The sequence below is a fragment of the Spermophilus citellus genome, assembly GCF_964194105.1.
Source record: "Spermophilus citellus genome assembly, chromosome: X".
Lineage (NCBI taxonomy): Eukaryota > Metazoa > Chordata > Mammalia > Rodentia > Sciuridae > Spermophilus > Spermophilus citellus.
In genome coordinates this window covers 146806861-146823671 of record NC_138190.1, presented here as the reverse complement: position 1 = coordinate 146823671, position 16811 = coordinate 146806861, and the positions used below count along the sequence as shown (strand labels likewise).

The 16811-nt window shown below is 51.6% G+C and overlaps 1 protein-coding gene and 2 long non-coding RNA genes across 11 annotated transcripts in view; 2 read left to right on the top strand and 1 right to left on the bottom strand.

Annotated features, from left to right (window-relative positions):
- ATP2B3 (ATPase plasma membrane Ca2+ transporting 3) overlaps nucleotides 1–16811 on the bottom strand; it is a 69755-nt gene that overhangs the window by 3868 nt on the left and 49076 nt on the right. For 2 of the 9 annotated variants that reach the window (XM_081277868.1, XM_081277869.1), the window contains 2 exons: nucleotides 14783–14965; nucleotides 10033–10119 (listed from right to left, as the gene is read on the bottom strand). In XM_081277868.1, coding sequence (XP_081133994.1) covers nucleotides 10033–10119; nucleotides 14783–14965 — 270 coding nt within the window. Of the gene's footprint in view, nucleotides 1–9897; nucleotides 10120–10432; nucleotides 10500–10525; nucleotides 13996–14782; nucleotides 14966–16811 lie in introns of those variants that run through there. The other 7 variants (XR_014020088.1, XM_081277875.1, XM_081277871.1 and 4 more) reach the window with 7 other exon arrangements.
- On the top strand, nucleotides 493–14880 carry LOC308639620. The gene is made up of 3 exons (XR_014020089.1): nucleotides 493–2306; nucleotides 4642–4739; nucleotides 14744–14880. It is a non-coding gene; the product is annotated as an uncharacterized lncRNA (long non-coding RNA).
- On the top strand, nucleotides 14892–16327 carry LOC308639621. The gene is made up of 2 exons (XR_014020090.1): nucleotides 14892–15077; nucleotides 15818–16327. It is a non-coding gene; the product is annotated as an uncharacterized lncRNA (long non-coding RNA).

Below are 16811 nucleotides of genomic sequence, written 5' to 3'. Positions count from 1 at the left end.
CCCTCACCTCCATCACAGTGGCTCCTGTGGCTGCAGCCAAGACCCACCATGCCCAGTCACATCTGGTCACCGCAATCCCTGCTGCTAAGTCCAGCAGCCACTTCTGTATCTTAATCTTAATTGATCCCTCAGGGACACTCAACACAGCTGACCTCCTGTTTGTTTCTGGAAACTTCCCCGACACTGTTCCTGTTGACCTTCTTTTACCTTACCAGCTGTTCTGGCCCCACATCCTCTACTGCTCCCTTTTCTGTCCTAGGGTTCCCCAGAGCTTTGGCCTCTCCCTGATCCTCTGTCCATATCTCCCCACCCTGGCCACAGAGCTGGGGCCCATCTGACTAGAACCAGGGACTGTGGCATAGGCCCCTCATCAGAGCTCCAGGCCCGAGAGCCTGTCAGTCCCCAATCTGGGGCCAAGAGTGAAAATGGCCACACTTTTGATTTGCAATATATCACCCACCCCTGTCCAGGCTTCCCCATCTACTACAGAGGTCCTTGTGGTCTCCTCACAGCTCCACGCAGCAGCTAGATGTATCTGGGTTTGATTGCATGCTTGGGACCACCAGCAGTCCTTTGCAATCTACTGCCACCTTCCCCTCCAACCTCTCTCACACTCTGCCCTCTTCCTCCTCCTCCTCACTCTTCCATGCAGACATCCTTGGACTTTGTCATAGCCAGCCACTGGAGCCCTCAGCCCTCAGCAAAGCCCCTTGCATCTCCTGCAGGACTCTGCTCTGACAATTAACTTCTCCCTCTTATGACCTCTCTATCTTTACTTACAATGGACTCAAGTCTCATCAGTTTTATGAGCCACAGGACCACTGCCTGTCTTTGATCCCTTGCTGGATTCCCAGGCTGGTCTCCCTCCAGCTTCTAGAAGCCAGAAGTTGATAGGTAGGCTTCTGTCAGGCCTTGTACAAGCCAACATAAGCAAAGCCAGTCCAGCCGCCCTTCTATGGGGGCAGTGGAAAGAGTGCTGTCCTGCTAGGTAGGACACTGGGGTCTGCCTGGCCCCAGTTAGCTCCTTCCTATGTGAGGGAGTGGACATATTATAAGTTCTTAATGTCATTTCCAAGTTCAAGGTCCTAGAATTTGGTTTTCTTGCTTTAGATAAGGTGTCAGCAAACTACAGTCAGAGGGTTAACCCCAGCGCTCTGCTAGGGTTATAAATAAGTTTTTATTGGCAAGTGGCCATGGGCATTCATCTATGTTCTGTCCACAGCTTCTGTCAAGCTATAAGAGCAGGGTTGTGTAGTTGCGACAGAGACCTGGCCCCAAAAGCTAAATATATTTACTCTCTGAACAGTTGGCCAGTCCCTAGTTTAGACAATGAATCACCCTGACTACAATGAGTCCCTTTCAGCCCCCAGAGTCTGGACCTTGGGGCCTATAGCTCAGCCAGGGCAAGCACAGAGCTCCTAAATCAGTTTAAAGGAGGCAGACCTTGGAGTCTGGGCAGTGCAAAAAAAAAAAAAAAAAAAAAAAAAAAGGAGCCAAAATGTTCCATAAAACGGGAGTTTTCTAACTCCCTGTTGAAATCCAGTGAGGATTTTCTCTGGACTTGGTGAAGCCACATCTGCCAGATTGCAGATAGTCAGCCATTCTCTCTCAGGTCTTTATCCCAGACTGGTTTCTGAAATAGGGGTATCACAGAAATTGAGGCCCATTTGACATTGTTAATAAAAAGATTATAATTTACTTTTTATAGCCAGTTTAGATATTTCCTTGTTAGTTAGGATTTCTGGTGCAGGACTGGAGCGTTGATGCTCAGGACATTACCTTCTCCAGCTGCCAGCCACACCTATTAAGTCACGGAAAAGAGAAAAAGCTGAACACTGGTGCCCTTGATCCTGGGGATGTGCTTAGTAAGTTCGCCAGCAATGCACCCATGATCTTGGCAACACCCTTTTCCTTGCTGAGCAGGAGGCCTTATTTGGATCTGGGTCATATGATCAGGCCAGGCCCCTGCTCAAACCTATCCACAGGTCTCATTGCACCTGGCTGAACTCCAAAGCCCTCCCTCACAAAGGGCGGCCAAGGCCATAGAGCAGTCCTTGCCTGCTGCTTCCGCTTCTATAGCGATGGCTGCTCTGGCCCTAAAAGATTGTCCAGGGTGCTCCTCTTGGGAGTAATCTGCCATGTTTGCTTCCTACTGCCACAGCCCAGTGGAGTACTTTCTCAGCCAACACTTGGGGAGCACAGGTGTGAACGAGAGATCTGTCCTGGAATGAGAGGGCCACCCTGCTCTAACATTCTGCTGTTGTGTTCGAAGCAGGCTCAAGTCATCATGAGTCTTACAGCTGATGGTGAGTCACTTTTTGTCCAGGTCCTCTTTTCCCTGCACTCAAATCTGGGGCTTCTAAAAATGGCTTTTTATTGGTTTTATGCTGGTGTTCTTAGGTGACCCTAAGCTGGAGGGTGCAAACAATTCCTGGGAAATTGTTTTAGTGAAAACTAATGAGTGTTTCTAAGACAGGCCCCTCTTGAGGACTGAGCTTGCATTCAGGTGCTCATGGACAGCCCACGGCCCCAGACTTCCTCCACTTGGCATGGAATTCAGTGTTCCTGGCAAAGGCATGGCCCAAGCTTTGCCCCTGTACCTTGGCTTGCACTGGCTTCCTCTTAGGTTCTTGCCTGGCTTCCTGCACGTTCCTTAGCTTATCTCTATTCCTCCCAAAGGAACCTTGCCACCTTCAAGGCTGGTAGTGCTGTCTACAGCCTGTCAGACCATCTGGACACCATCAATGCCATCTGCACCATGTCCACTTGTATACCTGCAGCAGGGACATTCATCCAGATTGCCAGACTTTGGCACCCTCACAGGCTCCTTGGAGCCTCCCCTTGGATGTCTCCTGTCTCATCTCTACCCCATTGCTCCTTGCCCTCTTCCTGCCAAAGCTTGGAGGCACCTTGATCCCCACCCCACTGTCTCAGCAGCCTGGTGGGCCCTACTTACATGAAATGTCTTCCACATCAAGCCCCTCTCCACCTCCACTGCTGCCTCCATGTCCCACCTGGGGTTCCAAGGCCCCTGGGAACTCACAAGCCCCGTGGTCAGAGACCTTGTCTGCCTGGGGATTGATCTTTCCTCAGCGCCTGTCTCATGGCTCCTAACTAAGGTGTGATGAGCCTATGGTCACCTGCACTATCTCTTTTGCAGATGGCATTTTCAGGCACTCTCTGGCTACTGAGTCAAATCCTGCCACTCCCCATTTGACTCCAAACATTCTAGAAGGTGATAGGTCAGGCCTGGGTCTTCACTTTGAGTGGAGAATTCATCCCACAGTCATCTACTCCCCAAAGTCCATTTTTCTACAGGATAACCTTTAAAGAAAAGAAATAAAACAGACTCCAGGAAAGATGAGTCCTAGGGTCAGGGCTGAGGCTTCTGGGAAAGCAGAGGGGGGTAAGGTGGGCTGTCACTCTTGCCAACTCTGCTGCCCTTGTCTAGGTCACTTGTTCCCTCTCATTCCTGCAGTCCCTTCCAGTTACTGCCCCATTTTTCCATGCCCAGTTATAGTCAGTAGCCCTGAGAAGGTTGATACTTTATTTCCTCCCATGTCCCAGCAGTCCCCCACACAACAGGGTACTCAATGATGCTCCTCCCCTCAGCTCCTTTTCAGCCTGTTTGCCAGCCCCCTTCCCCTGACCATTCCCTGTCATCCCCTTGTGGCCTCCCATCCATCTGTCTGCCAACCACTGTTTTCTCTGCAGTTTCAGACATGGATATTTAAACCAAGTCTCAAACTTAATTGACCCCAAAGCTCCAGGCCCAGCCCTCACCAATTCTACTGCTCCCTCCAAATGACATCCAGAATGCAACTTCACACCCCTCCACTACCGCTGCAGCCACCACCACACCAGGTACACACTGGCTGTTGTAGGGTCCCCTCCCTCATCTCCCTGCTGCCACCCTTGACCCCCACAGTCTATCGTCAGCATAGCAGTCTGAGAAATCCTTTCCAATGGAAGCCTCCATCAATGCAAAGCCTCCCAAAGCTGTGTTTCCTGCAGAGGAAGGAGAGAAGTCCTGCCCCAGCACTGCCTCAGACTCGCTTTTTCTGTTACCCTTCACGCCCTTCAGCTTCTAGCACATTCCTTCCTTAGGGTCTTTGCACTGACTCTTCCTTCTGCCAGGAAGGCTCTTCCTCAGTAAGACTCAGGATGCCCCTCCTGCCTCTTCAGCACCCCTGCACCCACTTTGGCTTCCCTTACTCCCTTGCCCATTCCCCCTTCAAACATGCCCCCCCACATTGTCTCTCTGGTCTCCTTCCACTGGAGCATAAGTCCCCTGGGAGAGGGATTTGTGGCCTTCTGTGATGGCCCCAGCACCCAGCAAAGTGCCTGCACCCAGCAGGAGCTCAGTGAGCAGGTGCACAATGTCTGGGACTCACTCCACTGGCCCCAGGCTCCCCCTACCTGAGGCTGTTCCCACACTTTGCCATAACTAGCTAGCTGGAGCTGCTCCAGAGCACCCCAGCAGAAGCCCCTACCCCTGCTGATTTGTGACTCCTGCCCTAGACTGTTCTTCCTCCAGACAGAACCCAGCTGAAATAACCATTCTCGCAGAGGCTGTCCCAGATGACCTGGGACCCAGAAGAGCACTTCTCATGCCTCTCCTCTCTGCTCTTTCCTTCTGAGGCTTGGGATCATCTGCCCAGGGGAGACTCCAGTGCCTCTGTGTGCCTTAGACAACAGGGCTTGTGGAGCTTGGTGGGCAGCTGACCTGGATGAATGAGGTGAGCCTTACCCAGGCTGTGATGCTGCAGACCAAGCCCCCCACAGCCCCCCTAAGCTGCAGCATAAGGGAAGCATGCAATCCCATTGGTGGATGCTCAGTGTGGAGGCACCCCACTTAGGGCACAACTTGCTTAGGCCTTCAAGTGCTGGGGTTTGTGATGTGGGGGTGGGTGGGGTGGAGCAGGGATGCAGAAGCAGAGAAAGCGAGGGACTAGACAGGCAAGGGACTGAGGGAATGCCCACCCCATTGAAAAGAATGGAAAAGAAAATGAAATGAAGAGAAATAAAAGCAAAGGCCTCCGAACCACAGTGACGACAGTAACAACAGAAACTGCCTGATGCCTTCTTGCCTCTTCTAATTCCTTGAGCTGCTGGGGTGCTGCTTGGTGTCATCCTCTAAGGCTCATGGAGCTCAGATTTTTCTGACTGAACTCCTCCCCTGCCTTTCTACTGCTGTACCAACCATTAGTCCAGAATCTTGTTGGAAAGCAAGGACTTGTCAGCTGCCTTGCCATCTGGGAAATGAGAAGCCAAACTCAGAAAGCCTGGAAATTTAGAAAAGTTGAGCTTTGGCCTCACTTCTCTGTGTTGGGGGAACAGCAACAGCAAGGGGAAGGTCCCTTTCTTCCCTGTGGAGGGGTTGTGTGCTTGAATCAGGAAAACAAAAATACAAACTCCAAAGTTGGCCATTTCACCAAGCGATCACACCAGAAACTAAAGATATGGCTTTCTGTACGTTGCTGGTGAGTTTTGTGAAAACTGCCTCCCTTCCTATGCACACATAAGACCAGGATCATGAAATCCCAGGATTGTGCTCCTGAAATCAACAGTTGAGCCCAGGCTTTTCAGGTAGTCAGACTATGAGGAACTGGAAGGAAGCCCTTGCCTCTTTTACCAGCTGCATCCAGCTGCAAGGCCTCAAAAAAAATCTCATGAGCTCATGAGGGCTTCCAGAGTTTTCCCTAGGTTGATTCTGGTGTGTGCTTTAGGAATTGCCTGCAGGGTTGTTCCACTGTGGTAGAGCCTGGGGTTCCAGAGAGGTGTGGGGCAGGGAAAGGATCCCATTGGGGGCCTGATTATTTCCCACCGTGGAGGCAGTATGCACAATGTCAGATAGCTAAGAAAAAATTTCAGTATACTATTCACAGAAACCCAAGTGGGGAGATTTGGCTTAACATCAGTTAACTTCCTGACAATAAATTCCAGAAAGCAAGACTATTTTTTCTTTGCCAGTTCCTTCCACCATGGGACTATGAGTGTGAGATGAACATGCTTCCATGGGTTCTGGAGAAGTATGTCCAAGTGAAGCAGTGGCAGCTTATCTAGCCCAGTTTGACCCAACGGGAAAAAGGGTTTTCATGTTGCAAAAGAAAAACAAAGCAATTGATGTGATCTGTTTCCACTTGGCAAATCAGAACTAAATGCCCAGAGTAAGCTTCTCTGTCTACATGGGACCAAACCCACTGACCAGCCCTGTCCCTTTGCTGGACCAAGTCAGGAGCCAACTCCTGAACTACTACAATAGTGACACTTCAAGTATAGAGGCCCAGCATTGCTGCAGGAAGGATGGAATGGACTTGGCTATCAGTAGGAATGGGAGGACCATCAGCGTGAGGTGCTACAGAACAGACTTTGGATGTGGCTGCAGGGAGGCCGAGATGTGTCTGCTTGTTGCCATGGAAAACAAAGAAAAAGGATCCTTGGCTACAGAGCCCACAGAGAGGCTTTGTTGGTACCAGGACCTGGCTTTGCTGTCCCAAAGATCCCACAGCCACCTGTTCGTACCACAAGGCAGATTACAGTGCCCTGGGCTTACTTCAATATACCATCTCCAGCCACACTTTGGAGATATTGACACCAATTGGAAAAGAGATGCTGGGCTTCCCACTGCATTAGCTTGTGAGTGCACAGTTGGAGGTGGGACTGATACCCCAACTGGGAACAGGATTTCACAGCCCCCTAATTTCCTAAGCCACCCCAATGAGCTGGTCTCAGGGTCATGGCCCAGGTAATGTGAAATGAGGTGGCAGCAGTGGAGGGAAAGACACTCCACACTCCACCTTGGGCTGGGAGGAGGAGTGGCTGTCAGCTGGGAGGAAGCTACAGAAGCTACGCTGGAGCTAGGAGTCACAGGTCATAGCTAGGAGTCAGCAGATCACATCATTTGTAATATGATGTGACAGTGGTGTGTTTGGACAATCCTTTGAGTGAGGGCTGCTGCCTGCAGAAGCAGCAGAGGCGTGTGCAGTCATGTGGTGTGGGAGGCTAGAAAGGGTGGGGAGGTGTACTAAGCCCCCAGGATCCCGGTTACCCTCTGGTTTGGAGGACATCCTCTGGCCACTTCTTTCATTGGCCCTGAGGGCACAGGGTGTGTCCCTTCTCCTTGGAGAGCCTGAGGGTCCTTAGTGGGAAGGACTTTGAACTTTAGGCCTCTCCAGTGCTCTGAGAGCTGCAGGCACAGTTCTGACTCCTTGCGGGGCTAAAAGGAAGACCTGCCTGGAGCATGTGAAGCGGGTAGGAATTCCTCATGTATGGAGCCATGGTTTTCCTTTGGAAACTATGTGACTTATGGAAACTTTCAGCCTGTGACCATAACACCTTGTACAATGCTGCCTCTTGTCTAGGGGAGCTCTGTCATGGCCTTCAGCCTGCTTTCCTTCTGAGCAGCTCTGGTCCTCTGGAAAGTTCTAAGGACAAAGGGGGGCTAGGGCTAGTCCCCTCTCTACCAGGCCTGGCAGCCTAAGGGACCCTGAGTAGGTCCTGGCCCTTGCGGGCACCTGCCTTCTCCTGATTTATAAGATGAAGGTGCTGGGCTCAGTGATTTCCTGGGGTCCTTGTAAGTCAGGATGGGGATTAGGATCTGAGTTCTAAACCAGTCTGCCACAGGTGATGATGGCAGGAAGTGGTTTTAGTCAGTAGCTTCCAGAAGCTTCCCCCTTGGAGTTGCCAGGTGTCTGAGCCAGCATCTTCCTTCACAGTCCTTTTTGAGGTGCTGCTGCTCAACGGGGCTGAGATTTCTAGGCCAGCCTTTGTCAGTTGGGACTTTGGGACCCCTGTTTCTTCATACCAATACCCTCCTTGGAAGGCCCTGCCGCCCAACCCTTGCTGCCACTGCTTGGGTCCCCCCTGGAATAGCTTGTGAACAGCGGGAGGGTGGCATCTCTCCCACTGTACTTACCGGGCGCTGCTGGGCTCCAGAGATGGGAAGGAGGGGGACAGATGTTCATGGAAGAAAGGAAAGAAGCAAGGTGCTGAGAGCCAAGGAAGAAGAGAGAGAGAGGCTGCCCCCAGGGAGGAAGTGGGAGGAATTCAGAGGAAGGGAAGAGAGACTGGAGGTGGGTGAGGGGGTCCACAGAGACTGGGCTGGCCCTGGGTTGGGACAAGGCCAGAGCTGTGGAGAATGTGTAAGGGCTGTGTGGAGTAGGGCTCTGCCAGCTGCCTTCCCCACCAAGTCGACATGTGGGCAGATGGACAGACAGACGAAATGCAGAGAAGGCAAAGGAAAATATGTAGGAAGTCAATGGGAAGGAAAGGACAGGGCAGATCTACATGTGTCCTTTGGGGACACTTGCACCCACCTTTGCCCCTCACATCCCAGGAAGGAAGGTGTAGTTGCCCACCTGGGCCCTGGTCAAAGTGTGCTTGGGAGACCACACATCATTTCTGTCCTTAACTGACTTGGCAGAGACTGCTGATGGCCTCTCTGGGTGGGGTGGAGTTGAGGCCCTTTGGGGCCCCTGTCTGTGTGTGCCAGGAGCACTGGCTGCTTTCCAACTCAAGGGTGATGGGCTTCAGCCAATATTTTTGACCCAGGTGGGTGGTCCAGTGGGTGTATCAACAAACTGGAGGGGTATGTGGCCTGTGGTTTGGAGAAGGGGTGTGTGTGCACGCACGCCTGTACTGTTCCCCAGGGTGGCCCTAAAGGACAGCTTAAGCAAGAGGAGGGTGCCCCCCACCGGGGACCTCTCACGGGTTCCTAAAAAAAAGAAAAGAAAGAAATCAAGCAAAAAGAAACTCTGAAGAGTCTGTGATGAGAAAAAGGCATAGTTAAGGACTCGCGTCTGCGTGGGAGCTGCGGGGCTTCCCTGGAAGGCAAGGAAGAGGTAGCATTCAACCATCCCGTCAGGGGCTGTGGGATCATAGTTTGAAGGCTTACTGTTTGGTTTTGAAATCTCCTGAGTTTGTTACAAATAGCAGGCTGCCTGGGTGGGAATGGGGGACCTCATGTGGTTCCCATGGTCTCTCCTGTTGGGTGAACCAGGGTGGCAGGTTCAGCAGTCTAGTGGCCTTTCCTTTGTTTTTGTAAAAAATGTGAGTGATTATGGAAGTTTCTACCTACTTAGGATGGCCCCTGGGTTCTCTAAAATGTGAGCAACACAATGGACCTTTTCACTGAAATGTACCGAAGGGAATTGATTTCTCCTGGCTTCTTGGAAGAAGGAGGAGCGAGCATGGACCAGTGGGTTAAGACCTTCCACTCCTGGGGCCTGTTTGGAGAGAGCAAAGGTGCTTTGGGAACAATGGAAATGTGGTTCCCTCCGTGTCTTCCTGGCCTCTGAGCTCCAGTTCTCCAAACACCTCTAATGTCTGTTGGCTTGGGTCTGGCCACACAGGGCAGGTGCCACCTACAAAGGAGCACATCACCACCATTGAGCCTGCCTGGGGACAGGTGATAGTGGCATTCTTTGGAAGCCACCTCCAGGAGAATGCTGGACATGACTGCTTTAGTCCACCAGGAGGTGGGCTGGGTTCTTCTGCTGCAAATGGTGCCACATGGCGGCACTTACCTCCTACTCCAGCCCCAGGAGGTTGGCCCTGAGACACATACTTCCCTGAAACTCCCCACAGAACATGGAGCCAGGCCTCAGCCTGGTGTCAGACACTACTGGAAGAGGCCCAAGTTCATGAAGAACCATCGGCATATACAGATAAGGTCAAGAAAAGAAAACCAATGGCAGAAGGAGCACTAAACACAAACCAAAAAATCAAACAAAGCAAAGGACGGAAGGCCCGGCAGTGCCATGGCTTCGGCACATTTCATAAGAGAATATGGCTTTGGAGAGACACACCGCCTGGCGGGAAGGACTGGACAGGGCAGTAAAGAAGGAACGGAAAAGCCACGGTGAGCAGAAGTGCAAGACTGGAAAAAAGAGAAGGCAGAGTTGGGGAGGCTTTATCTTCCCCTGAGATGCCATTTATGAGAGAAAAGGGAAGTCAAGACTCACTGCCAGCAGCGCTGGTGGGCTTGGCGGCAGAGAGAGTTACGTGAGTAGGGGTAGAAAGATTGGTTACGTCATGGAGCTGGCTGAGGACCGAAGACCGCCGGCGCACAGCACCCTGAAATGACCCGCTTCTCTTGAAGGTACTCACTACCTCCATCTGTGGGAGAGAAAACGAAATAAAGGTTGGCTTGTACTGCGGTCCAGGCTACCGCAGGGGGTGGGGCTGGGCGAGGACAGGGGCCACACTGGGGACATATCGTGACAGCAAAGCCTCAGCTAGGTCAGCCCCACTCACTGGGAGCTGCTGATGCTTTTGACCAGGCCATGACAAAGAGAGGGTTTGCTGGGCAAATGATTAGTGGTCATCAGATTGGGAGGGACAGGTTACAGATAGGGCACACTGCAAACATTTTGGAAGTAGTCATTTGCAATCACGATATGCTCATTGCAAGCCACTCATCAGTCAGTACCTGTGTCTGCCAATACTTTGTTATCCTACTTCGGCAGTTCTCAACCTTTCTTTCCGCCCCAACACACCTGAGGGACATGACATGCTCCCATTAGGAAGAGGCCTCTCCCTAGCTTCTGCAGCTCATCCAGGTAACTAGCACCCTCAAGCAGAAGAATGGATTTAGACGGAGGAGGAAGGCATTTCCCAAAGCACACACTTGGTCTTGTCATGACTCAATTCCCACAGACCCACAGCCTCCTAGGATAGGAGGATTGGGAAGCAAAGATGGCATGGCTTCTACTTTGTCTCCACCCTGAAGCTTCCTAGAAGTTGAAAGGGAAGTGGGTCTGTGGAAAGTGAGACCTATAGGAGAGCAATGTGGATAAACGCCACAGGATGACCTCCAACCCTGTCTTTGCCTGGGACTTTTATTTATTGAGTTGGGGCTTGGGGTGGATCAGACATAAGCAGTGCAAGGGACTTCAGCTGATTGGCCACATCAAGTATCCCCCCACTGGAAGACCACATGCCCAGACTCTGGGAGACCAGAAGCCTAGCACAGTCATGGTCACCTGTTTGGGAATGACCTCACTGGGGAGAATCTTTGGCCTTGGAGGGTGGATCTGATTTCTGGAAAGTACCATGTAGTTTACCGGATGACATGAGCAGCAAAGCCAGCATGCATTTCTGGAGCCCAAAGCACCCTTGCTATCTGCTCTAGGCCAATGAAAGGGAGCCACCCACCCTCAATCCCTGCAGAGGCTATGCAGTGGCCATTAGTGGCCACCAGATTTGACTGAGCATCTGACTCGGGCCAGGGCTTCTCAGAAGAAGGCAGCTTGAGTGTTCAGAATTCCCCAACCAAAATGCAGATGGATGCCATTTCAACCTTGGACGCACTGCGGAAAAGACTCATCACCCCTCGACTCCACCTACCCAGAGCCCCTTTCACACAGCACAACCCGCTGGCTCCCTTGGGAGAAAGGGAAACTCAGAGCTGTGACTGCAGCCGTGAGGAACGTGTACTGCACGCGGCACCGCGCAGTGAATCAGCACATGGAAGGCAGATGATCGATGAGATGGCGTCGGGATCTCTTGTGGGGGTCTCCTCTCAGATTTAAATGTTTCTAGGCTATAGAGACAGGTCTCTCTCAAGAGAGGACTGTTTCTGCAGCAAAACTGAAGAGGGACAGGAAACATGCCCTTCTTTCTCAAATTCACATTGGCTTTTCCTGGCTCCATACGGTGTCCCCAAAGGATAACCACATCATCGAAGATACTGGCATCATCACCCCACCACTACCACGGGAAGCCCAAGCACCAGGCCAGGAACAAGGCTTAGTTGTTGCTGCTGCTTCTCATTGTTTTATAATGGAATGCAAAAAAAAAAAAAAAAACCCAGATCATATCATGAACATTCAAAAAGCTCCATGCTCTGGATTTGAAGGACTTCCTTTTATTCTGCAATGACACTCTACCATCTGGTATATTGATATGTTAGTATGAAACAGGTGTGAGAGCAGGTAGCAGGTTACTTAGCAACAGAAAAAGTTGTGCAGGCCTCTGAAACCTGGGGAACAATTCTGTGGTTCACAAAATCCAGAAATCTGGGGTTGGCTGCCTAGAAACTCTTTTTCTTGGTTTGGGGTTTACACATAATCTGTGGGGCCTCTCCCAGGCTTCATTTCTGTTTTTCAAGCATGTATTTTGCATCAAAGGGAGAAGATGTTCTTAAACAACTGAGCTGAAATAAGCGTTCTTTAGAGGCATGGTGAATTTGACATGACAAAGCCAAATCGAAAAGCCACAGGTGTCAAGAGCTCATGGAGGAATGAGAGTGACTTTATTAAACAGAATAAAGTGTGTTGGGGGGGAAGGCACAGAGGCCTGGGCCCTGGTCAGACCTGGCTCTCAATCAGTGACCTTGGGCCAGGTTCTTCCCTTGGGGCCCCATTTCCTCACTTGTAAAGCATCTATATGGGCACAGACAACCATTTAGTCAGAATGGCATGGACTGCCAAGACTCCAAGTGATGGGACCCACTGCTGGTAACCAGGTGGCAGTGGCAGGTCCAGGAACCCACAAGCGCACAAAGATACAACACATACACACAGGTGGCCAGGCTACCACTGACACCTCATATGAGGGCAGGGCTGCTGTCTCAGCTGGTAGAAAAGCTAACAGCAGGGAAATGAGCCAATGAGGAGCCAGGTCCTGCTGTACCCCTCCCTAGCTCAGGCCAGCTCTGCAATCTGCATTGGAACTGAAGTATGACAGACAAGTGCCTGCCTGGGCCAGAACAGGGCAGGGTGTCCTGAGAACTTATAACCACAGTCTCCTAGATGGCACAGTTGAGTGGCCACATGGGTACTGGAGAGGATGTGAGGGCTGTTTTCTAACTTTGGTATGTTTTAAATTTAGCACATAAATCTACATTGCAAGAAATAAGAAAAAACTATCTGTGCTGCATTCCTGGCCTGTCTCAGGCACTGTGCTTGAGGCATTAGAATTCCCATTTGGGAGAGGAGACTCAGGCCATGGCTCCAATGGCTGTTCCCCTTCTTCTGGGCTGAGGTGACACTACCAGATGCAGACCTAGAAGTCCTTTCCTGGCCAAGCTGGGGTAGGTTCCAGCTGAAGAAACCCCTCAGGCCCTTGGGGAACTCTTTCAACATGGACTTCTTTGGTGCCACCTCACTGAGCCCTGCAGAATCCTATTACATAGGGGTGGGCTTGGGGAATCTAGCTCTGGAAAGTTCTCTAGGGTATTTGGATGTACCTAGACTAGTGCTCTGGGTTGGTTGCATGGATGGTCTGAAGTGGTGGGAGATAGAATGTGAGGAAGCTTCGCAAGGCTTGGGTGGCCTCTGAGCTGGCTTTTGCAGCATGAAGATGGAAGAATGGGGGGTGGGGTGCAGCAGCAAGCAGGGATGCACAGCGGCACAGGGAAGGAGAGGATGTATGTTGGCAAGACAAACAGACTCATGGGGCATGGAGAGGAGGAGGGAAATGCCAAAAGGCAGGGGCTTGAAGGCCATGCTCAGGGGCCGTCAGGACAACAGAGAGAGGTTCTGCAGGCTGTAGTGCAGAGAGTAGTGCCAGAGAGGCTGAGCTGAGCAAAGCCAATGGAGCAGGTGGGAGACTGGAAGTGTGTGGCCAGGCTGGGCCCCATCATCAGACCACTGAGGGTTGTACGGGAGCAGCCATGTGTGCTGGGAGGGAATACCAGACCTAGGGCACCAAAGAGAGATGGGGGATGAGCCCTTGACCATGTTTGACAGACAAATTGAAGGCAGACACTGTCGAGGAGGGGTTTGGCTTCAGTTCGTTCCCCAAGAAGTTGCCCAAATAGACCCCCAAGAGGGAATTAGCTGGGTGGTCCTGGGTAGGACCCCAAGGAGAAGAAGCAACTGGGCCTATGTTAGAGGCAGTAGGACTCTCACCTGAGACAAGGTGGACAGGGCCTTGCATGAGGAAGAGATGGTGAGCTATTTGGAGGCTTGCAGGGTAGGGGTGGGCCATGGAGAATTTATGGGGGTCAGGCTGGACCAGTAGGCTGCAGTGTGACAGGGGCTGGCTGACCTGGTGGGATGGAAAGGCTGGGGCAGTACAAGGCTGAGGCGGAGGTGTATTGCTGACAGAGAACAAGGAACATATAGGACAGCAAGCTGTGTCAGGGCCAGCAGGGCAAACAGCATCCCACAGGGTGACTGAGAAACAGTAACAATGCATCCAGAAGGAAACCTTGCAGAGCATAGGGAGAACTGTTTCTGGGGAGTGGCATGCAGTATGATCATGAGTGTGCAAGGGAACTGTGTGGAGAGGCCGTGTGTGAGTAGGGAATATTCTGGCAGGAAGGCTGGCCAAGAAGAGACAGAGACAGAGAGCAGGGTAGTTTCAGCCATCAGGCTCTTGTGAAGCCTTCCCAAGTGGCTACTACAGTTGTGCCCACCTGACTTCAGAGGGGCTATAGTTGATGGTGTTGGCCTTGACCAGCCCTGACCTATGAGCATTTGCACAGTAGCAACTTATCCACAACCTGGGACAGCCACCACCAAGTAAAGCAGATGGTGCCTCTGAGACACAGCCACTGATCACCAGCACACACTTTTAGCTGGCACCTGCACCACTATGGGGGGTCACCTGGGCATTGAGGGAGGTGTCAGGGAGAGGCAATCTCAGTGCCCCAGCCAGTGATGAGCACACCTAGGATGGTAAAGGGGAGCCTAGCAACTGCCTCTGAGTGCTTGGGGGCAAGACCTAGTGGCTTCCCCATTGGTCTCAGGCCACTAGCTCACTCTACTTCTTGCTTGCTTTCTAACCTCTCAAGGGAGAAGAGCCACAGGAGCCAAGAGAAACGGCGGTTTACCTGCGTCTGGATCCGGTTGAGGCCCCGGAACCAGAGGATCTGGCCCCTGCGCAGTTCCCGCTCAGCATGGTCTATCTCCTCTTCCCCCTCGGCCAGCTCCTCATCGGTCATCTCATCTTTCCCAGGCCCATGTCCAGCTTCCTTCAGGCACTTGAGCTGGCTGGTGGGGATGGTGGCGATGACCTGTGGAGGCCACAGTTGAGGGACAGACAGCAAGCAGAGGTGGCCATGAGAGCAGGTTCTGCTGGAGTCAGCAAGAGACCAGAGGCTCCACCTCCCACCAACATAGGCTGAGGTCTGGTGTCTCAGGCTACCCCCCCTGGGCCTGCAGACCCTTGTTTCCTAAACTGCCCCTCCCTGCAGGCAGACAACTCCTCCATCAAGTCCCCGCCAAAGGGCCAGGAGTAGTCAGAGAAGCCTATCTGTAGAGTGCTGTGCAGTAAAGATGGGTCTTGGGAGGGATCTCGAAGCCTGGAGCATCCTGCCTGAAAGAAGTGTGGCGCATGGAGGCCTTGGCTTCCCACTAGTCTGTGCAAACATTTTAATTTACAGTGGGGACCTTGAGCCACAGAGGGGCTGGAGAGTGAGGCCCATGTGACAGACCCCAAAGAAAAACCCTGGATACCAGAGCTGAGCTTCCTAGCTGACAATACCCAACACATGCTGTCCCTCATGGTGGCTGGTTATACTACTCCCAAGGAGTGACACGTGGAAGCTCACATCTGGGCTCTCCTGGAGACAGCATCTCCTGAGGAAGCTCAGTCTACAAAAGGGCCAAGATCAGGGTTCATCCAGGGAGGGAGAGGTGACAACTGGAAAGGGAAAGAGGAGGAAAAGCCAGGGAGGGCTGAAGGGAAGGCTTGGCTTTATTTCCCTGTCTGGGCAGAGAACAGTGGATTACTCTGTTCATCTTGTGTGTCTGAACTTTGTTAAACATGGCTGAGAGGGGACTTGATGATCTTTTCATAGAGGTTCCTTTCCGTTGGTTTTAACATGGTTGTTTTTTTTTTTTTTTTTTTTTGTCATTGAAAACAGTTAAGAACAAAAAGAGTGGTGCATAGCCTTATGGGACAAAGCTTCAGGCTGGTTACCTCCTGTCCTAGGAAAGGCCTAGAGCAGACACTGTGTCAGGAACTGGGAGCTCAAAGATCAAAAAGGTGCTGGCACTGTCCTGGCTCTGTGGAATCTAGGCTCTATGGAATCCAGGCTATAGGAAGCCAAGGGACTCCATAGGATGACCAAACCCAAGTGTGACTGGGAAGAGAGTTGCAGTGGCAGATGGAAAGAGAATTCCAAAAACAAGATGGAGGAATTGGGCAGGCCATCCCTGAGGACTAATGCCAGGTACCAACAGAGTCTGGCCTCTGCAGCAACTGCAGGAGCCCCTCTGACTGGCTTGGGGTGATGCCAGTGGATCAAGAAACAAAATCCAGAGCACTATGGACTAAACTGTGTCCCCCAACTTCATATGTTGAATCCGTAGCCACTGCCCCCCCCCACAAGTACGTGATACTTGGAGGAAGGAGATTAAATTAAATGATACCAGAGAGCTCCAACTTTTTCTCTTGGCCCTGTGAGCATGCAGTGAGAAAGCCGCTGGCCACAAGCTAGGAAAAGACCCTCACTGGAAACAGAATTGGCTGGAACCTTGATCTTGGACTTTCATCCCCCAGAGCTATGAGAAGATAAACATCTGTAATTTAAGCTGTCTGTTTGATATTCTGTTATGGCAGCCTGAGCTGACTAAGACACAGAGAGAGGTGGATCCTGCACTCAGCTTCCTGTGCCAGTGTTCCGGAACTCCAGAGAAATGCTTTCTGAGATCTCTTGTGCATCCATGGCAGGAGGAGCTCACTCTTGCCACCCTGGCTGAGACTTCCTGATCTAATCACTGTGTGGTTCTTGCATTTTCCATCAGATCAAAATGCTTCCTAAGTTTTCTCAAGAACTTCTCTTTGCCCTGCAGATTATTATTAGGGTATTGTTTAATTTCAAATATGTGGCATTTTCCAAGCCACCCAGTTAATTG